This window comes from Motacilla alba, chromosome 20 (genome assembly GCF_015832195.1).
Source record: "Motacilla alba alba isolate MOTALB_02 chromosome 20, Motacilla_alba_V1.0_pri, whole genome shotgun sequence".
Lineage (NCBI taxonomy): Eukaryota > Metazoa > Chordata > Aves > Passeriformes > Motacillidae > Motacilla > Motacilla alba.
The window spans coordinates 9,274,352-9,295,509 of NC_052035.1; the positions used below are offsets into that span (position 1 = coordinate 9,274,352).

General features: G+C 54.7%; 3 protein-coding genes across 5 annotated transcripts in view; 2 read left to right on the top strand and 1 right to left on the bottom strand.

Annotated features, from left to right (window-relative positions):
- LOC119710113 (peroxidasin homolog) overlaps positions 1–3,283 on the top strand; it is a 44,223-nt gene extending 40,940 nt beyond the window's left edge. For both annotated transcript variants that reach the window (XM_038158733.1, XM_038158734.1), the window contains 2 exons: positions 222–339; positions 1,600–3,283. In XM_038158733.1, the coding sequence (XP_038014661.1) occupies positions 222–317 (96 nt within the window). In that variant the 3' untranslated portion in view covers positions 318–339; positions 1,600–3,283. The remainder of the gene's footprint in view (positions 1–221; positions 340–1,599) is intronic.
- A 1,015-nt stretch (positions 3,284–4,298) lies between these two features.
- Positions 4,299–14,772, top strand: SRMS (src-related kinase lacking C-terminal regulatory tyrosine and N-terminal myristylation sites). Of its 2 annotated transcripts, XM_038158737.1 has the most exons (9): positions 4,302–5,273; positions 5,372–5,537; positions 8,287–8,408; positions 9,273–9,439; positions 10,338–10,476; positions 10,944–11,102; positions 11,981–12,162; positions 12,305–12,461; positions 12,821–14,772. In XM_038158737.1, exons 2-9 carry the CDS (start codon positions 5,476–5,478, stop codon positions 13,012–13,014), a joined length of 1,182 nt encoding a protein of 393 aa, XP_038014665.1. In that variant the 5' UTR covers positions 4,302–5,273; positions 5,372–5,475; the 3' UTR covers positions 13,015–14,772. The 2 variants fall into 2 exon arrangements, with proteins under 2 accessions (XP_038014664.1, XP_038014665.1); XM_038158736.1 differs by having other exon boundaries at positions 4,299–5,537; positions 12,821–14,770.
- A 3,764-nt stretch (positions 14,773–18,536) lies between these two features.
- On the bottom strand, positions 18,537–21,158 carry PPDPF (pancreatic progenitor cell differentiation and proliferation factor). Its single transcript, XM_038158740.1, has 5 exons — positions 21,013–21,158; positions 20,158–20,246; positions 19,297–19,371; positions 19,074–19,170; positions 18,537–18,894 (listed from the first exon to the last, which is right to left on the bottom strand). Exons 2-5 carry the CDS (start codon positions 20,210–20,212, stop codon positions 18,792–18,794), a joined length of 330 nt encoding a protein of 109 aa, XP_038014668.1. The 5' UTR covers positions 20,213–20,246; positions 21,013–21,158; the 3' UTR covers positions 18,537–18,791.

Consider the following 21,158-nt stretch of genomic DNA (forward strand, 5'->3'; position numbering starts at 1 on the left):
TTGCATTTGGGGCAGGTTAAAGATTACCTGTGCAGTGGTGCAGACTCCCTGCATTTGGGGCAGGTTAAAGATTACCTGTGCAGGGGTGCAGACTCCCTGCATTTGGGGCAGGTTAAAGATTACCTGTGAAGTGGTGCAGACTCCCTGCATTTGGGGCAGGTTAAAGATTACCTGTGCAGGGGTGCAGACTCCTCTCAGGGCTGCTGCTTTCCCCCCCCCAGGTGAATGCACTAGAGAGCCAGCTGAGGTGGCACCACAGGAACACCAGCACACGTGGACAGGGCAAGAAGATTGGGGACAAATGGAGGAAAAGATGACCATCTTGCCTCCTTGTACAAGGTCAGTGGGTTTGTTCTGGGCTGGGGCCCCGCAGGGTCAGTGTGGGGGGACATCTCAGCAGTGTTCCCATGCAGGGAGGATGGAGCAATGAGGTGATGAATGGGACATGAGGTAATAGACTTAAATGCAGCAGGTTAGGCACTCGTTTCTGCTGGCAATGATTAGTGACTCACTGGAATGGGCTGTCTGGGGACGTGGTGGCGTATCCATTCCTGGAGGTCCTTTAGGAACTGGTTTGGCAAAGATGGGGAAAGACATAAGTATAGGATGGACCAGGTGGTTTGGGTGAGGTCTCCTGGGCCTATTCTCTTGGGACTCTGGGTAGGTTTATTCTAACAACATTTAATGTCATAACCCCAAATCCAAGAGCCTCGGAAGGACCTTTGTGGGGAGGGATATCACAAAGCTCAGTGATGGAGTGGATGGACTGGTTCCTCCCCAGGGGAACAAGGACATCTGGGCAGATGGAGCAATCCATCATTTGCTTACAAACTGGCAAAGATTTCCCCCTGCCCATCTGAGTCACTGTGCTCCTCGCTCCTGAAGGCAGCAGAGCCCAAGCCAGGGCAGCACAGCTGTGAGGTGCCTGTGTAAAGTCCCTGTCAGCCCCTGCCAGCCTGGGGACTCCCACTGCTTCTCAACAGTGACACAGTCCTGGCCAGAACTCCAGCCCAGGTGCTCACGGGCGCGGGGAACAGCCTGAGCTCCCTTCTCCTGCTTCCCATGGAGATCCCTGCAGCCTTGACAGAGAGGCTGAACAGCTCCCTGGCCCCTGCCAATCTGGGGAAGGTGGTGAATGAGTTTTATGTGTTGCAAATGATTACTTCAGAGACAGAAGCAGAGGAGTTCTGCCAGGCAGCCAGTACTAGGAGGAGCATTCGTTCTCTGGAAGTTAGATTAAAGGATGGGGCAAGCAAAGGCTGGTCTGTGCTGATAAACACAGGAAAAAGCAGAAAGAGAAAGCCTGGAGGCTGGCCAGGCTGTTTATCAGCATGATTTGGTGTTTTGGTCTTTACAGATTTTCCACTCAAACAGGGACTCTGCTTCAGAAATGTGACAGAGTGCAGTGTGATGCATGAATTGGCTTTTCCTTGCCATTGTTTCAGATCCTTGATGAGGCCTGGCTTTACAGGGTCCCTGAAAGGTGTTACTGTGGGTTTAAAGGTTTTCCTGCCCCAGGCCTGCCAGGCACTCTACAAACAGCTCACTCTGCCTCCAGCTGCTCTTACAGAGCTTTTCTGCTTTCTTGTGCCATTTCAGGTGCCCTGTGACCTGCACTCCTGCTCTCCACCAGCGAGTCCAACCCACCCCTACAGGGCTCAGACAGCCACAACGAGACCCCCTGGCGCTGTGCCTGCTCTCACACCTCCTGCACCACTCCCTGTCCCAGGACCACTGTACTTCTGCCTGTATTGAACCCTCTGCACTGACTGTTTACGAGCCCCTCAGCCCCTGGACCCTTCCTGCCCTTGTCAGCCTCCCAGGGATGGGCTCTGCCCACGATGGTGACAGCCCAGAGTCTGCCAAGGCGCCTCTTTCCTCCACAGCCTGCAGGAAATAGAGACAAATTGAAGCTGCTTTAATGCCACTGTTCTACTCTGCTCCTCTTCCTGTGCACTGCTGTCATCACCCACCAGCCCTTGTGTGAGCTGTCCCTTGTGTGAGCTATGAACACCCATCCAAAACAATTCATTAAGAGGCTAAACCTTCCTCAAATGCACTGTAGTGCCAGGAAACATCTGGAGAAATCACTAAAAGAAAAAAAAGACAAAGAAACATGAAGCCCAGAAAAAACCCCAGCCATCTTCTGATGCCACCAAAAAGACCAAGAGGAAGCTCAGGGCTGGGTGTTTCAGGATGGGGTGCCAGGTACAGTGTGGCCAGCCTGGATCTCCAGCTGGGCTTTGCCAGTTGTTGGTGGCAAGTGGCACATCCCATGGCCCCAGAGTCACCTGCCGTTCCTCAAAGCCATTTTGCTCAGCATGGCCTGCATTCTCCAACTTTCTTCCCGTTTAGGGGCTTAATTGGAATTATGCTGCTCTTCCTTTTTTCCCCCTCCAAGAAGGCTCTTTGCTGGAAGATGTATTTTGAGTGTAAAGGTAACAGGACCTGGAACAGATCCTCAGCTAATTAGGTGTAATGGGCACTCTCATTAGTGGAGGGGAGCTGCTGGTTTCTGTCAATTAGGCTGGGAGGCCACGCTGTGGTGTTTGACACGCGGGCAGATGCAAAATGCTGTTTGTGTTTGTGGCTCCCTGGTGCTCTGCAGCCAAACCAGGGCTGTGCAGGCAGCTCTGCTGGTTTTGGTGCTCTTTGGAGGTGCTCCTTAGTGGTGCTAGAACTGAAGTCCCTGTGTGCCCACCACAACCCCAAATCTGTGGACAGATTGGTTTTTAATACATCTTTGTAAGCTGGTCACGGGGACTGAAGAGGAAATACTTGATCCATCAGATATCTGTGCCTTCCTTATCTTTATCACTTTTACTGCATCCTCCCACTTTCTTTCCCACAGCACAAGGACCAGAAACTTCTATGAACGTGCTTTTTCTTCTTTATTTTTTTTAGGTGTTTTATAGTACTAAAAGGGATTCAAAGCAGCAGGGATGCTCCTGGAACTGAGTAGGAAAATAACAATAAAAAAAAGATACTAGAAAAAGGTTGTGATTTATCATCTCTTTCCTGGCATGGGGCTGAGCTGTGCCTGTGTGTCCTGTACAGACAGAGCTTTGCAGGGATGAGTGTGTGCTCTGCATGTCTGGTAGGCTCAGCTCAGAGGCAGTATTTAGTCCTGAGGGATGTTTGTCATTTGAAAGTACTCTTTCATTTAGGTGCAAATCAAGATCCAAAGCCTTGCGTGTTAGAAATCAGCTGCGCTCGTCTATCGCTGGTACCACTGGAGGATCTAATCTGGCAAAGGTCAATAAAGGTAAATCAGTTCACAGTCTCCTTTTGTACACCAGAAGTTCAGTGAGACCTCATTTAAAGCAGTGAGGCACAAGCTGTCTGTGCTGCATCTGATCAGATTTTTTTTCAGGGCATAACCAGGCAGCCCCTTTTGCTCCTGATGGAGTGTGACATGAGGAGCACACTTGTCACAAGGGCTGCACAAGGACAGCAGAGGGAGTGTCCCTTCCCTTTGGTCTGCAAACCCTTCTGTGCTCCATCCTCAGTTCCCCTCCTCATGCTGAAGTGAGAAAAATGCACAGAGACATTACACAGTGGGAAAATGCACGGAGGCCTTGCACATTCCTGTGTGGCACTGGGGACTAGGCTGTGAACTGAGACCTTGGGGGACTCACCCATCTATTCAGGTGCTATTTGGGTAAGGAGGGAGCAAAATATTTTATTAAAGACTCCCTTTCTTCCCAGTTCTCATCAGCTCAGGAATGCACAGGCCACGCTGAGGAGCGCTCTGTACTCCTGCCCTCTGCCCTGGGCATCTCTGGGAGAGGGTGAGGAAATTGCTGAGTCCAAAACCCAGACCAGGAAATCCTTTTGCAATTTTTTTGGCCATCATAGGACACCCAGGGTGCAGGACACAGCATGTCTAGAGCTGTTGACCCAAGGGTGGGTCCAGCTTGTTCCTCATACCCCACATGGTTGCAGTTGGCAGCCTGGACTCCTACAATTAATTTTGTAATATTTCTTTTTAAGTAGCCTCTTTCAAATCCCAGCTGCACACCCAAAATGAGCTACACAGACCAACTGCAAGCAGAGGAGAATCAAAATAATGGGCTCAAGGCCAGGAGTGGGGTTGCCAGGCACAAAACTCCCACTAATTAGTTGGAACAGTTAAATGACAAAGTTCAGGTGGGGGCTGGGGGGTTGGAGTTGGAATTTCTCACCAGAGCAATCTTCAGGTGGCTTAAAGTGCACACGGGAGATGTGAGGGGGTAATCTCTGTCTTTTTAGTGATGGCTGTGGGTGGTGAGATTTGGGAGGGGGTTTGGAGCATGTCAGTGTCCAAGTGTGACCAGGGCTGGGGAAGTGTGGCTGTGCTGACACCGTGAGAGCTGGGGATTGCATTCCAGGGCTTGGCTGTGGATGCCATGCAAGCACCTGAGGCTGATTGAGACCCTGCATCAGGCAAAGATCTCCTGATTCTGAGGGGTCCCATCCCTCACGGAAGCTGAGTACCAGATCCTGGTGGATCTGGGATGCAAATTCCCTAGCAATCCTCTGCAACAGGGAATTAGTGTGAGGAGGCAAAGGCTTTAGTGGAGTAACTCTGGGAGGTCATTGTAGACTGAAGGAAGAAAGGATCTTGTGTAATAAGCCCCCCAGTATCCAGCCAGGACATATCCAAACACTTCAGATCTCTTCTAAGGTTATTTCCTTAATTCTGTTTAAACTCTCCCACATTTGTGGATGCAATTATTGTCCTATGGAAAAAAAAAATATCCTCCCACACAAGTGAGATGAAGACTATTAACTGGAGTCAGCCACTTGTGACAAGAGCTGCTCGAAGAACAGAGAGCTGTGTTTATGGTGCTCCGGTAAGAAGCAAAGAGCACACTTTAAAATAACGATTAAATAAAACAACAGCCGTTCTCCTTCTTCTTCGAGAGCAGCAAGCTCGGCTCCAGCTGCGCCTGTCTCCCAGATGTGCCCGTGGGTCTGAGCGTGGGACTCCTGCCTGCAGACTCGTCCCGCCGGCAGACTCGTCCCACCAGATGAACCAGTTTCACTTTCAGAAATAGGAAGTTCTCCGGGAAGCGCCGGCGAGCGCCCAGACGCGTGCGGGTAACGCGGGCCGGCAGGATGAGCTTCCCGGCCGGCGGCAGGAGCCCCGCATCCCCCCTTGGCCCGGCATAGCCCACCGCATCCAGCGCATCGCCGGGCATGGAGCAGTTCGTCAGGAAGCGCCTGACCTTCCTGACATCCTTCTGGAACAAGCTCCGTCCCCGCTCCGTGACGGAGAGCTGCTCGCTGGGGTATCTTGGCTCTGATTCCGTTTCGCTGAACTCGGAGGCGACTTCCATTTCCTTCATCCCCAAGTCCTCTCTCTGTATCGCTTTGTACGCTTTCACAGCCCGCAGCGCCGAGGAGCTGAGCATAAGCGCAGGGGACAAACTGCGTGTCCTCAGAGAGGAGGGCGAGTATGTCTTAGCCCGGCGGCTGCTGGGGGAGCCGGCCATGGGCTACGTCCCTGCTGCCTACGTGGCCAACCTCAGCCAGGGCACCTCCGCCCACCGCCCGTAAGTATCCCCCGCTCTGGATCCACAGGGAATGGGGGCTGGGCTCGGGGAAAGGCAGCGCCCACCCTCCGCAGCGGCGGCGAGCACCGGACACCCGTGCCCTGCTTTGGCCATCAGCGGCGCCGGGACTGAGCGGGGACCTGCCCTCTCCTGGGCACCCCTGCATCCCCTGCAGCCCCTGCAGCTCCTGCAGCTCGTGGCAGGAGGGTGTTCGGCAGAGGAATCGAGATTTGGGGGATGCGCCGGAGATGCCGCTGCCTCTTCCTGGCTGCATCAGCCCCGCGCGGGGTGGGCTGGCTCTGGGCTGGGGTGCGGGGTGATGCTGGGAAGGGTTGCAAAGGCTCCTGCTTGTTCTTGCTGCTTTTCCTCTTGTTAAAGGGGAGCCAGCAGGAAGAGGGGGAGCTGGGGAACTTGGACCTGAGCCCTGTCACCTCCAAAGGGCTTGGGAGCACGGGAAGAAGCATTTTGGGTTGGTACCTGCCAGGAAGCCCAGAGCTAAGTAGGGTCAGCTGTTGCTGCCGCTGCCACCCTGCTTATCCAGGGCTGGGGGCTTCCTCCCGGTCTGAGCCTCTCCCAGCCGGCAGGGAGCCCGGGGCATGTCTCAGCCCTCTCGGGGAAAGCCCAGGCTCCTCGTTGCATAAGGCAGCCTGGTCCCGACACGCCGGGCGAAGCGCCCCGAGCCACAGCTGTGCCCTGCGTGCCCCGTGTGCCCTGAGTCACCGAGCGCGGGCAGCGCGGGGCTGCGGGCGGGGCACCCTGCGGAGCCCCCCGCGCTCGCCCTGGGCTGAGCGGGGGGAAGGAGAGGATTGGGGGAAGCCCCGGGAGAGTCCCCGATGTGAGGGTGGGATGGGAGAGACCCTCCCTGCGTGTGCTTTGAGGAAGGCAAATCCATCCGGTTGGGCTGTGCGGGGACCACAGCGGTGTGGACCGTGGGGTCGGCTCCCTGCCTCATTCCCATGGCACGGGACAGCTGGAGAGGCTACAGGGGAGTGTGGAGCCCACACACAGATGTGTGTACCTGTGTGTGTGTCTGTACATGTGTGTACCTGTGTGTACCTGTGTGTGTGTACATGTGTGTACCTGTGTGTGTATATGTGTGTGTACCTATGTGTGTATGTACCTGTGTGTGTGTGTACCTGTGTGTGTGTGCCTGTACATGTGTGTGTGCGTGTGTGTACCTGTGTGTGTACCTGTGTGTGTATATGTGTGTGTACATGTGTATGTACCTGTGTGTGTGTGTACCTGTGTGTGTGTGCCTGTACATGTGTGTGTGCGTGTGTGTACCTGTGTGTGTACCTGTGTGTGTATATGTGTGTGTACATGTGTATGTACCTGTGTGTGTGTGTACCTGTGTGTGTACCTGTGTGTGTGTATCTGTGTGTATGTACCCGTGTGTGTATACCTGGATGTGTACATGTGTGTGCGTACCCGTGTGTGTGTACATGTGTTTTCACCTGTGTGTGTGTACCTGTGTATGTATATGTGTGTGTGTACATATGTATGCACCTGTGTGTGTGTACCCGTGTGTGTGTACCCGTGTGTGTGTACCTGTGTGTGTGTACCTGTGTGAGCAGCAGCCGTGAGCAGCTGCTGCCCAGCCGCGCCCTGCGGACAGGGACAGGGGCAGGGACAGGGACAGGGCGATGCCCGGGTGGGAGGGCACCCCGCAGGAGCGTGCGCGGCTCCCCAGCCGAGCGAGCCGTGAGCACGCAGACTCCGCGGAGCCGCAGGTCGGAGCTGGCTGGTAATTTGTTCACCCCATCACATATAATTTCCTGCGCGGCTTCTCAGACGCTGGCGATCCCAGCTAATGAAACTTTTGGCTTCTCACGTCCTGGCAGCCTTAGGCTGGATGGAGCTGCCTCTTCCCGTGCATCCCGCTGTGTCGGGACCCGGCCAGCCAGCCTGCCTTTCCTTACGGGAATTCAGTGATGAATCTCAGTGATGTGATACAGAAAAGGGATTTGGCTGGGTCCTCCCCCGGCTTGGTGCTGTGAAGTCCCCAGCCAGCACTTCCACAGCTGGATCAGCAAAAGGGAATTGCCTGAAATGTTTTCATTGATGCCATTTGCTGATGGGCTCAGAGCCGGTTCTGCCCATGAGCTGCAGGTCAAGAAGTGTAAAAGGATCCTGTGCCTGCAGATGTTGCTGTCATGGCAGGACACAGGGACAAGCTCACCAGAGCATCTTCCTCACAGCGCCAGGGGATTGGTGCTTTATTTACCACCGACTGTCAGCCCGAGAGCATAAATCTCACCTCAGGGTTTGGGATGGAGCTGAGACTTGGACAGCAGTGTCCAGAGACTGCTGGAGGAAATGCCCCATCCCTGGCAGCTCAGTACCAGGCTGGGTGGGGCTTTGAGCAGCCTGAGCTATTGGAAGGTGTCCCTGCCCATGGCAGGAGAGGTTGAATGAGATAAGTTTTAGGTCCCTCCCAACCCAAACCATTCTGGGATTCTCTGATTCTGAAATGAAATGGTTTGCAGGCAGTGAGCTGCAATAAACTGCAGCAAGTGCCTGTAAAGCCCAGCCAGTGGAACAGCCCCGGTGCAGGCAGCCACATCTACAGGTTTTGAGGCATGTTCCAGCCACCGTGCCACTTGGTGGCTGCAGGAATGAACAAACAGTGGCATCCCAGCAGCTGCTCCCCCTCCCCAGATCAGAGGGTGCAGAATCCCCTGAAATGGATGCAGACCCATCTGTGCAGCATCCCCCTGCCCTGCTGTGACCCCTCTGCTCTGCTCCCCAGCTGGTACTTCAGCAAGATCAGCCGGAACGAAGCGGAGCAGCTCCTCCTCTCGCCTCCCAACCAGCACGGCTCCTTCCTCGTCCGGGACAGCGAGAGCAGCAAGGGCGAATACTCTCTCTCAGGTGACCTTGTGGCAATTATCCAGATAAAATTAGCACAGGGAAGGGAAGCAGGCTGTTCCTTAGGAGCAGCTCCTGGCTTGCTTAGCATTGGGTGAAAACAGGAATAAGTTTAAAGCCCTTTAAGCCCCTTGTTGAAGGGAATGGGCGGCTTTCTGAGGGTGAGGGGAAAGTTTACAGAGAAGGGATGGATTGTTGAATCACTGTGGCAAAGGAAAGTGCCTGGCTCCTGTCTGGGATATGAAAGCCATAAACATTTCACTGCAGCTTAATGATGGTTTCATGGCACTAACTCCCAGGATTTCATTCCAGCAGCTTTTGTCATCTGAGGGTTGTTTAAAAATATGCTGCCACTCCAGATTACCAGGGCCTGGGCTGCTCCCACATACTGAAATCTGAATTCAGGGGTTTTTAGACCAGGCAGTGCCATTATTATCTGTTTTAATCCCCATAAAAGTGATCTTAGGAAAATTAATGACAAACTCTACATCCCACCATCAGTCCCTGAGCTGTGGGAGTCACAGCCACTCCTGGTTTATCCTCTTTGAGCAGCTCTGCTGTTCCCTGAGCAGTCCATGGTGGAATTATGCCTGGCAATGAAGCTTATTAATTACCCCTGATAATAAAGCATCACCTCTGTGGTCCAAAGGAACCTGGCTCACAATGGCCAGGAGTCCTCTGGGCCAGGAGGTGGGAGCAGAGGGGAGGTGGGGAGTGGGATGGAGCAGTCCAGGGGAGAGTTGCATTGCTTTAGCTTTATTAAAGAACTCGGAATCTTTAAAGGAGAGAGAGTGGAGCCAGCAGGGAGGTGGGAAGGGACTGATCTTTGCATGAGCTGAGTTTCCCCCATCCTGGGCTTCCCCACAGTACGCAACCACGCCAAGGTCAGCCACTTCCGAATCTGCAAGAGCCCCAGGGGCAGCCTCTACATCCAGAAGGGACACCCCTTTCCCAACATGGAGGAGCTCCTCGCCTTCTACACGGAGCACTGGAAAGTCATCCAGAGCCCCCTGCTGCAGCCCTGCAGCCCTGCGGTGCGTACGGGCCCCGCTCCCCGCCACCCCCGGGATGGGCAACGGGAAAGGGAAACGAGGGAAACTAGAAAGAAGTAGTCTGTCCCTTTGGGTTTTGAGCTTTATTGAGCTAAATTTAAAGCCCACCATTGGTATAGCTGCCAGCATCACCTTTGATCGGCCACGTTAAGGCTGGGCATAGCATTTATATGTATTTTTGGCCAGCTAAAATGCACAGAATTTTCTGAAATGTGTTGTCCATCTCAAAGACTGGAAATCGAGTTGTTACAATCCCATTCAATACGGATTCTGGAAATACCTGCGCTTCCAGTTTTTTCCTGAGAATATAAGACAATACACATGGCTTTGCTAAAGTTTTCATACCAATTAGTGCAGTGTTCATAAGTCTAATTACAGTATTAATCCCAAATTGCCAGCTCATTTCCTGATTAGAGCTCCATCCACTGATTATGACTTGGAAATAGCAATTAACCATGTGAATAATCCAAGAGTGAAATTGAAAGGTGTGGGATAAAAGAAATGCTTAATGATCTGAACTCTAAATCAGCCATAATATGCAGTAATATTAATTCATGCATTTTTATTTATTGGTGGAGATGGAGAAAAGCCACTTTTGAGTCTGATGAGGAGTGAATTATGACTTGAACTCCTGGTATTTCCTGTAGTCTCCAAACTCTCCCTCTTGCACACCTGGGGTCCCAGCAGGGCTCGTGCAGAGGATGCCCCATGTGTTCTGTGCCTGCAGTGAGCACAGAGGGAAGGGCAGTGCTCAGGCTCAGCCCTGGCTGGAAGAGCACCATGTCCTGCTCCTCTGTGGGCACCAAGGGCTGCTGCAGGCTCCAGCAGCAGGTCCTGGTTGGCTGGCTGGTCCGAGTGTCATTCCATGTCCATCTGACAGACTCCCCCCGAGAGGGACGGCTGGGAGCGCCCGCGCTGGGAGTTCACCCTGCGGAGGAAGCTGGGAGAGGGCTACTTTGGAGAGGTGTGGGAAGGGCTGTGGAGGAACACGGTGCCAGTGGCCATCAAGATCATTAAAGGTACGTGGAGAATCACATGTTAACCGCAGCCAACTCGTTCACTGCCATTATCATCGACCCTCCTTTATTTCCTCATCCTCTTGGCCACTGTGACTGTTTTATCATGCAAACTGCAGTAGGACCTGGTGAGGAGCCACTGGAATATTTCTGTGCACAAACCTAAGCTTGGGCTGCATCCCTATAAAATGGCCCCAGCCAGTGGGCATGTGACAAGTGACATCACATCAAATCAAACGGGTTTGATATACATCAAGTCCTGATGGGACTATGATCCTGGAAATGACACCCAAAGCCCCATGGAAAACATCTCTTTGGCTCTGAAACACAGGTTGTGCAGACCTGAGCTTTGAGAGCAGGGATGGGCTGTGAGAAGGTAAAAAAGGTCCTCATCCCAGCTGGAGGCACTGAGGTCCCAATGCCTACGTGATAAAGTGGCTCACAAGGGCTGTGTTGGCTTTCTCCCACAGCTGACATGAAAGCAGAAGACTTCACCAAGGAGATTCAGAACCTGAAGCGCCTGAGGCATGAGAAGCTGATCCAGCTGCACGCCGTGTGCTCCCTGGAGGAGCCCGTGTACATCATCACCGAGCTCATGCGCAAAGGCAACCTCCACAGCTACCTCAACAGTGAGTGCTGCGCTGGCCCCACGGGATGGGGCAGCCTGGGTCACTGCTTCCTGTGCCTCAGAGTGGCCCTGTCAATCTGAATGGGGACCCTAAGGGAGTGCCAGCCTGGTTTCTGCCCTGTTTGATCAGAGGTAGCACAGAGCAATCCATGGGCAGATGGATTGGTGGAGATGGTCTTGGGATCACAAAGCCTGGCATGATCCTCTGGGTGTCCCTGTCGGCTGCGTCTGTATCAAGCCCTGGGAGCCCAAGCCCGTTGGTAGGGACCTTCATCCCTCCCCCACCTACCTATGGTCTGCCAGCTCCCACCAGAGCACAGAATCTCGCTGCTGTGTTTGGGCAACTCCACCCTCTTTAGGAATGAAACAGCCAAACCTCCCCGTGGGTTTGTGCGTGTCCACATGCCGTGGACCACTCATCACCCAATTTAATTTTCTTGGCTTTTCTTTTCCTGACCCAGCACAATCAAACAAACCGCTCCCACCAAGACCTGTTTTCCTACAGGGTACTCCCCCTCCCACCCACACTGACCTTGTTTCTAACTGGGGTTCCAGCAGCAGAGCTGGAGCTCACAGGTACAACAGGCTGAGAGGCCTGCAGGGAGCTTTGCAGCTTGGCAGAAGGTCACCTTTGGCTTTGAACAAGCCATGGATGTCTTGGTGCTCTTCAGAGCCCACCCATGTCCCATGCCTGAGGAGCACATGGCTGTGCTGAACTTCCCACACTGCACAACAAGGACAGTTAGACAGGAGCACAAATTTGAGGTTTTATATCATCCTCATGCCCCACACTGCCAGCACAGGGTCCCCTTCCAAACCAAAACACCAAAAAAGATGTTGGTAGATTGCCCCCAGTGCTTGGATTGTCTGGATTAACAGGTCCTGAAGGGAAGTCCCTGGGCACCTCCCACCTGCTCAACATCTCCTGCCAAGTGGCGGATGGGATGAGGTACCTGGAGGAGAAGCACATTGTCCACCGGGATCTGGCAGCCAGAAACATCCTGGTTGGAGAGGAACTCACCTGCAAAATCGCTGATTTCGGACTTGCCCGGCTCCTCAAGGTCAGTTCAGGGGATGCTGTGGTCTCTCCCTGCCACCACTCAAGCTCATAGAGCTGTCCCACGATGGAGGCAATCCCTGCCATCCCTAAAAGCCGTGTCTGTGTTGTTCACCCCTCATGTCCTGTCTGCCATTGCTTTTCAGGATGACATTTATTCCACCAGCAGCAGCACTAAGATCCCAGTGAAGTGGACGGCCCCAGAGGCAGCCAACTACCGCACCTACTCCCTCAAGTCCGACGTCTGGTCCTACGGGATTCTGCTCTACGAGGTCTTCACGTATGGACAGATCCCCTATGAAGGTAGGGCAAGCTGCCCCACTCCATCCACCTGCTGGGCAGCTTGCCCATGGTCCCCAAAAGCCAGAGGGTCATGAAATGTTATATTGTCCCTTCCCTAAGGGATATGGAAGCAGCTCCTGGAGCATGAGCAGGTTATTGTCCATTTAGGGATGGCTTAGAGGGATATTCAGTGGTTGCAGAGTGGGTGCAGGAGCTGGGGGCAGGAAGTTGGTCTGGATCTCCCAGATCCTCTTTCCTACCACCCCTCTGGCACAGAGACGCTGTTTCACAGCACCACCAGTGACATCTTGGCCACCACAAGGGTACCTTCAGGGCATCCTTTGGGGACATCAGACTCAGGGGCATCTCCTTCCTTGCAGGAATGACAAACCAAGAAACCGTACGGCAAATCACCAGGGGCTACCGCCTCCCCCGGCCCAGCCCCTGCCCTCCCGAGATCTACAGCATCATGCTGGAGTGCTGGAGTGGCAACACGGAGGAGCGTCCCACCTTCCTGGCCCTGAGGGAGAAGCTGGGCTTCATCTACAGGCGGCTGCTCAGCTCCCTCTCCTGAGGGACCCCTTCCCACCATCCTTCCTGCACAAGCCCCTCTAGGCCAGCTCTTGCCAAGAAGTTCCTTCCTTCTGGTTTGTCCTCTGACAGGGCTACAAGGAAAGCACATTCCCCCAGAAAACAGCCTGTGGTCCCTCACAGCCAGCGTGCAGGGAGGTGGCCAAGGGAGAAAGCAACAAGTTGTGCAGAACTCGTTGCCAGCGCTTGGCTGCGCAACAGTTTGGAGAAGCGCCACGGAGGCATCACTCAAAGTTTACATCTTGGTTCACTCAGTAGGGTGGGAGGCCCCTGCTGCTCCCCACACAAACGTGAAGGTTTGCAGTTCATGTTCAGTTGTGGCTCTGCTTGATTTATCTGGTAGTGTGTGTTCGGTGTATTTATCAATAAATGTGTGTGCATCCACCCACAGGAGTCCTTGCAGGGCATTGCTGGATACTCCTCCTTCAGCACACTGCTCCACTCCCTCCCAGGCATCATGGAATGGCTTGGGTTGGAAGGGCCCTAAAGCTCATCTTGTTCCAAACCCCTGGCATGGACAGGGACACCTCCCACTAGAGCAGGTTCCTCCAAGTCCTGTCCAACCTGGATGTGAACTCTTCCAGGGATGGGTTTGAGGAGCCCACCAAGGATAGGTTCAAGGAAGTACCGATTTGCAACCAGTCCCACTCTTGCAACCGCAGATAAAACAATTCTTGTGTCTCTTTGGACTCTATTCATCCAACTACCCCTGTGTGCCTCTGCCCCCCCTTTGCCAGGCAGCAGCCCCACACACCCAGAGGGCTCTGCAGAGTCAGCTCCTGACTGGGCTGCTCTGCTCTGGGTCCTTCTCTCACTCACCATTGTGTGGTTATTCCAAGAAAAATTAATGTCTGTGTTCTGATATTGAATGCCTCCTTATCGCAGGTGCAGGCAGCGAAGGTAAACCCTGCCTCACCCTACTTTGCTCTTTATCCCACCCATGGGGCAAGCCAAGAGATGCTGCCACCGCCCCCAGCTCCTCCCTAATCCCAGGATATGGCATTGCAGGGGGACCTTGAGCCTCTGATCCCTCCCAAGCCGTGGCAGAGTTTGCTGCACCAAGACCCTGTTGCCCCCTGCCCGTGAACACTCCTAGAAGCCAGGCTGTCCTTGGCAGCAGTGGAAGGACACATGGAAAAGCAGCAATTGGAGCAACGTCAAGGCTCCAGGCTGGTGCAGGCAGGGGCAGCCCGAGTGGGGCTGTTGGAGCCCTAACACAGTCGTGGCACTGGTGGCAGGAGCAGACAGGCTGTGGGTGAAAGGCAACTGGCAGAGGTTTAGAATTCCTCCTGACGAGCCCATCTTGCCCCTTTGCAGGTGACCATGGGACTGAGCCAACAGCAACGCTGGAATTTATAAAGTTAATAAAGTTTATGTAACATTTCCCATGCCTGGGCAGTGTCCATGCTGTGCAGAGCAGCAGAAACAAGTCTGGCTGTTGGCTGAGCAAGTCTCCAAGCACGAGGGGCCTGGAAAGGGGAGGCAGGAATGTGGTTTAGGGGTGGGATGAAGCCTGCTCTGCTCCTGTCCACAGAGCTGAAGCCCTGTCCCTGTCCCAGCAGCTCTTGGTTAGAGTATTCCCAGATGGAACAAGCAACAGGCTGGGTTTGGACGTGGTTGCAAGAGGAAATCCTCTCCTTGCACAAACACTTTGCAGCCTGATCAAACACCTGAGCGGAGAGCACAGCTATGTCCAGCCCAGGTCCTCTCCTGCAGCAAAGACTGAAGGCACATCCAGCAGGTGGAGGGCTGTGGCACACTGAGGAAGGGCAGGGATGTGGTTCTGGGGCTGCTGCACCTCAGAATCACAGAATGGTTTGGGTTGGAAGGGACCTTCAAGATCACCTTGTTCCAGCCCCCTGCCACGGGCAGGGACACTTTCCCCTAGACCAGGCTGCTCAGACGGCAATAAAGACAATAAATCTGCAGGTCTGGCTGCCACCAGATGGAGCTCAAAAATAAGCAGGAGGAGAAGGGTGTGCGTGGGGGGATGGGGCTGGTGTGGGGCACAGCCATGCATGGTGGGGTACCCGGAGATGCCAGGGGGGCTGGCAGGGCACCAGCCCCTGAGACACATGGCCCAAAACCAGCTCACTCAGCAGTCACAGTGAGCTCTTGGGGATGTGGAGGGGGAATACGGGGATGTGATGTAATGTAATGTAACTGCCCACAGCAGTTTTCCTTCCTCCTCCTCTTCCTCTGCTGCATGAAAAGCCAACCCACAGCCTGGGTTTGCCCTCCAGCACGGTCTGCTGGGTTTTGGCATTTCTCAGAGTCATTGCTTGTTTTCTAAAAGTAGATAAACTTGGGGGTGGGGGTGGGGGGGAGGAGGTGAACCCAAATTTTCCTATCTGAACCCAGGATCTCAGCCTAAGCTGGGCACTGCAGCCCTCCCCCAAAAGCTCTGGACCAGGCTTTTCCTTAATCCACTCCACAAAGGCAGGAATGCTGGGGTCCCAGTCCCTCCAGAACTGCTCCAGAGTGGGCACTGCAAATGCTGCTGTTAGAGGGCATTGCAAATCCTGTTGTTACAGGCACCTCCTGCTCCATTTGCAGCCTGGCATGTGCCCGTTGGAGGAGTCAAGGATGGGAGCCTTGACCCAGTGGCATTTGGAAGCAGCCTCAGGCTAATGTGATGTATTTCAGCCGCACAGCTCATTTCTATTTTTAAGGTCCCACATCAGCGTTTGAAGGGTGAGGGGGAAGTAAAGCTGCAGGAGGGAAATAAACCAAACCAAAACAACCCCCAGCAGCAAGAGGCAGGGAATGGAAAGAAACACTTCTCACTGGAGGCGGCGGGGTGGCACGAGGGCTGCTGCAAAGGACGAGTGAGCAGAAAACACCAGCGAGTTTTGGGCAAATATGTGCATTAATCAACAGTTAAAACACCATCAAGGGAGCAGAGGGGGGGATCAGCCCCTGTGGAGCTGATGCCATGGGGGGTGGGTGCTTGCCCCTCCCCACAGGAAGAAGGGAAGTGATTAGAGAAGCGTGCAGTGCATGGGGAACCCCTTTCATTATCTTGCTTCTACTGTGCAATGTTTCCCTTGCTATCCCACCCCAGCAGCAGCATGAGGACACAGGAAATCAGCTGGAATCATAGAATCACTTAGGTTGGAAAAGCCCTCTAAGATCACTGAGTTCAATCATTCCCCCAGCACTGCTGAGCCCACCAATAACCCACGTCCCCAAGTGCCCCGTCCACAGGGCTTTTAAACCCCTCCAGGGATGGGGACTCCCATGCTTGGGAACTCTTTCAATGTGGAGATTTGTCCTGATATCCAACCTAAACCTCTCCTGCCACAATTTGAGGCTGTCCTATAGACTTGTGAAATCAAGAGTTTTCTCTCATCACTTGTTACTTGAGAACAGAAACACCCACAGCAGTGGAGATAGAAACAGAACAAAAATAAATGTGCTTGGCTGTCAGATGCTTTTCCAAAATGTCTGCAGGCTGTGAAAGGGTAAGAAAAGCCCTAAAAACCTTTCAATTCCAAGCAAAAAAAGGCAATGCCAAGGGCTTTGCTCTCAGAAATGCCATGAAGCTGCCCAGGAGCACATCTGGGGGGGTCTGGACTCTCTCTGTATCTCCACTCCCAGCAGAGGAGGAGTCGGAGTCTGGGACACTTCACAGACATTCAGAAAAACAGCCTTTAATTCAGCAGGGTTTTTCCAGGCAGTTTTGCTTCACTGGGCAGGGAACCATGGGAAGAAGGGCAGCCTCTGACAGGTTTTACAGTCCCTGCTGTGAATCCAACCCACCTTGGAGCAGTGTGAGAATGAATATAACCTTCATCCAGCACCCAAGCACTGGATAGGGGAGCATCCATGTGCTCAAGGCATCACAGGGCAGCTCACTTAGAGCTGGATCAGGCTGGGGAATGTGCCCAGATGAAAGCCAGGGATGCGGGGTTGGTGCCTTTGCTCTGTCACTGCCTTCCCTGGGTGCCTGAGGACAGTTGCTGGGTTTGTCCCTCCATGATCACAAGACCAACAAGCAAATGCAGTAATATTGACTTTACCTTTGTGTGTCCACATTGATTTCCAGGCTTGGAAAAAAAAACTATTTGTCTCTCCAAAATATGTGGCTTTTGCTGGCAACCAGCAGCAGAGGAGATCCCTGAGGCACCCTGGGGTTGAGCAGCACCCAAAGGGCTTTGCTGGGCCCTGGGAAGACCCTGGAGCAGTGCCACAACCACATGTCCCAGCCAGCCAGCCGACCTTGCCTTATCTTACTCAGAAAGGGTTCATTTTATCTTGATTTTCCTGTGTTTTGTGAAGTAAAGGCTGCCCTGTGCAACCCCACAACAACAGCAGTTTGCTGCCTGACTGGAAGTCACATCAGATCAGTTGCTGCCATGGACATGGGGGTCACCTTCAGGGTGCTGGCAGTGCTGGAGCACCCCTGGAGCCATCCCCCTTGGGTGCACACACTGATACAGGGAGAGCACAGGTCCAGTGCTGCCCTGGCCCCTCAGAGGGACAGGGGACACAGACTCTCTGCCCCGATGACAAGGACCAGTGCCTGGGGAAGCAGAGCTCAGTGAAAGCTTACTCAACACTTTCCACTGTAAAAACAACAGAACTGGAAGTGACCCTGGATGCCCCTGCAGAGCAGCCACAAAGCAGAGCAGCTCCTTGCCCCCAGCTGCTCCCTGCCCTTTGCTCTGCCAGCACGGGACACCAGGAGGCAAAGCCACAGCTCAGGGGTCCCACGGCCTCAGCTGCCATCGGGGCTGCAGCACCTGGTGCCCACTGGACAGCCCCACACCTCGTGCTGTGGCTGGGAGCAGAGCAGGAAGATTTGGCACCTTTAAATGAACCTCTGCAAGGTGTTTTTTTGCCTCCAGCAAGAACAAAGGCGCTCCCTTCATGCAGGCTCTTGTTTTCCCAGCTATCAGGCTGGCCACAGAAGGATCAAACAGCCAAACTGAATAATTGAAGGGAAAAACCAGGTAAAACAGCACTTGGGGCAGCGCAGCACATGGGCCAGCTGGGATCCAGGGCTGCAAACCCAGAGCAGGCTCTGAGCTGCCATCCACACCACCATGACCTCCAGCCTGAGAGCCAGCTCCATAAAATGCATGTCTTGAGCAAGTTTAATCTCTCTCCTCCCTATGGAGGGGTCACTGTGCACCCAAATCCTTCCCCCAGCCCCAGCCATACCTGCTCAGGGCCTGGCACTCTCTCCTGCCCCTCGAGCTACCAAAGCAGAGCAGAGCAGCCGTGTGTTCAGGGAACAAAACAAGTTCAGTGCCAGCAGGGACAGGCTGCGTAGCCAAGTAAGGAGAGAAGAGGGCGAGGGAAGGCGTTTGCAACACCACCACAGCCCAGCCAGATCCTGCTCATGTGCAAAACACAAATGGCCCAGTGAGTCAGGTTGGCACGTGATGCCTGGCACCACCACATCCTGCTGCTGCTGTGCTGTGTCCTGGTCCAGCCCCACCAACACCCCCAGCACCGCTCTGCTCTCCCCCTCCACGGACACAGAAACAACCCACAACGTTTTAAAAGGCTGCTCAAGTTTATTCATTGCCATTGTACGAGTTGAGGGTAATAAAAACGTGTTTCCACATGCGCTTCGAGAGGGCTTAGTTACACCGGGAGAGAGTAAAAAAGGCTGGAGTGGAATCGTCGGGGGTTGCTGCACGTTTCCATCAGAAAGCAGCACGTTTTGCTTGGAGCAGCCAGCTACTCTACAGGGGAAGGGCTGTGCCCGCCGGGGTGGGAGGGAGCAGCCGCCCAGCCTCGACGCTCGCATCACACCGCGCTGGACTCGCTGGCGTGGCGCCTCCGTCCTGCGCCCGGGGCCGCCACCAGCCCACAGGCCATCGGTCCTGTGGCCGCCCGCAGAGCTCCCAGGCTGCGACACACAGCAGAGAGACAGTCAGCCATCGTGCCAGCCCCCAAGCGTGGCTGACTGTGTGTCACGAACGCGGTCCATCGGGTGGGGATGCGCCCGGGGGGATGCAGCAGGGATAGCCCTGCCACGTGGCCTGGGTGCTGCGCTGGTGCTCCCCCGTGTCACCTCCAAGCACTCACCTCTCCTGGGACTCTGACACTGTTGTCATAGCTGGGTGAGCTGTCTTCCCAAAGAAGAAGCTGGCCCACCACTGGCCGGGGTCAGACTTGGGCAGGTCTGAGGAATGGTGCATGACAGGGAGAGTCCAGGTCAGTGCAACCGGGGCACCCCAGCCTCACCCCACAGGAGAGGCTGGGTCACCCCCAGTAAGAGCTCCCATGAGCCAGGACAGGTGACACTTACCTGGGCCATGGGGGATGACCTCCCCAGAGTACTCTGAGCTGCAGGAGCTGGTGCTGGATGTGGAGCTCAGGCGCCCTGTGGGAAAATCATGGCCATCAGAACCACTGCTGACCCGTGGTCATGCCACGAGAAGGAAAACACAGCCTTGGTGAGGCTGTGCCTGGGTGATACGGCTCAGCCTCATCGCTGACTCACTCCACTACTTGCCCAGTTTAGTGCCAGGCCAGGAAAAACCACTAGGAAGGGAATACTGGGGACATTCCTACTGCAGGGAGCAGAAAAACCTGAATGCCTCTGCAGGAAAAAACCAGCAACCCCAAGGATAAAATCTAGTTGCTTTGAGAGGCCTCTGCAGATGACTTGAGGCCAAGAAGATGCAAATTCCTGTGTATAATCCACGTGCTTTTAGTACAACAGCTACGAGCCTGCTGCTTTTTTCATCTTGGGGGAATCCTTTAATTCCCTCTGGTTTAAGCAATCCATTAAACCAGAAATTCTCTCCCAGATGAGGAACCAGGAGCAACCATCACCCAGACTGGGTTTGGAGCTCACTTCCGAAGCAACAGTGGAAGGTGAAACCGTCCACCCCATTCCCTACAACCTTAGTAACACGTGAAGAGATTTGAGCCCCCTCACCAGCTGGTCCAGACGGGCTGGGGGGCCCCAAGGAGGGTCTGGGCAGCAGCAGGGACACTGCTGGCTGTCCCCTTTTCTCACCAAACACTCACACGGGGCTGCAGCTGAAAGCACAGAGCTGAGCTCAGCTCTATCCCTGCTGGAGCCACATCCCCCCACAGCTGGCAGATACCCCCCTGTGCTCACCCACCACCCCAAGCCCCCCCAGCCCCAGCCTGCCCTTACTTCTGCGATAGTTGTGCGTGGCCATGAGCGAGCCGCTGGATGGGATGGACGCCATGGTTCCTGATCTTGGTTCTTGTGCAGATCTAAACCTGGGAGCACAGAGGCAGCTGTCAGCACCCACCCTGACCCACCCCTGCACCCCCAAAAGCTGCAGGGGTGTCAATGGAACCAGAGTGAGCGCTGGACGTGCAGCCCTGCACTGGGAACGGCGGCTGGTGCTCACTGCCCACGGATTAAATCCACAGAGCTCCAAGAGCTACGTGCAAAGCCAAAATAATTCCGTCATACACAACTGCCTGTGCAGAGCACAGCCTGGCACAGTCCCTTCCCGACCCCCCTGCCCCACCCCGGGTGTTTTTCTTGCAGGAATCCAGCTCCCCTCCTTGGATCAACATCTGGGGTTACAAAATCCCGGGCGGATGTTGCATAAGAAGCAAAGAAACCTTGAGCTGGGGCACAGAGCGAGGGTGTTCCTGCAAGAAGTTCCAGCCCCAGGCTGTCCTCAGCAGCCTCCCCATCGGCCACAGCCGGGACAAACCTGCCCGCCCTTCACCTCCGATGTGGTCCAGCTCCATCCCGAACTGGAGAAGTTCTTTCCCTCTTCCGGGTACAAAACACCTTCCCGCCAGCCGCTGGCTCTTCCCACAGTCCCTTATTCTCCAAGAAAGCTCTAAAAACCTCCCAGGGGATCAAACGCGCCGGCTGCCAACAGCTGGCGGACACCCAGCGCCACCCGGGAGAATCGAATCGACCTCTCCTTAGCGGGGAAACTGAGGCACGGCTCCCGACAGCGACCCGGCGCAGCAGCCCCCTCGCAAAGCAAAGCAAAGCAAAGCCAAGCCCCCGGCAGCGCACCTGGGCCGTGTGCGGGCTCCGGCGGTGCCGGGCAGGGCAGGGGGGGGTCCGGCAGGGCAGGGGGGGTCGGGCACGGGGGCCGCGGATCGCTCGCACCGCCCGGCCTGAGCCGCGGCGCTGCCGAGCCGCCCCCGCCGGCAGCGCGG

Excerpts from the sequence above, each read along its gene's own strand:
- PPDPF (XM_038158740.1), bottom strand. The coding sequence starts at position 20,212 with ATGGCGTCCATCCCATCCAGCGGCTCGCTCATGGCCACGCACAACTAT. Across the intron at positions 19,372-20,157 it reads CACGCACAACTATCGCAGAA|GGCGCCTGAGCTCCACATCC; the intron begins GTAAGGGCAGGC and ends ATTTTCCCACAG. Across the intron at positions 19,171-19,296 it reads GGTCATCCCCCATGGCCCAG|ACCTGCCCAAGTCTGACCCC; the intron begins GTAAGTGTCACC and ends ACCATTCCTCAG.
- SRMS (XM_038158736.1), top strand. The coding sequence starts at position 5,182 with ATGGAGCAGTTCGTCAGGAAGCGCCTGACCTTCCTGACATCCTTCTGG. Across the intron at positions 9,440-10,337 it reads TGCAGCCCTGCAGCCCTGCG|ACTCCCCCCGAGAGGGACGG; the intron begins GTGCGTACGGGC and ends TCCATCTGACAG. Across the intron at positions 12,163-12,304 it reads GACTTGCCCGGCTCCTCAAG|GATGACATTTATTCCACCAG; the intron begins GTCAGTTCAGGG and ends ATTGCTTTTCAG.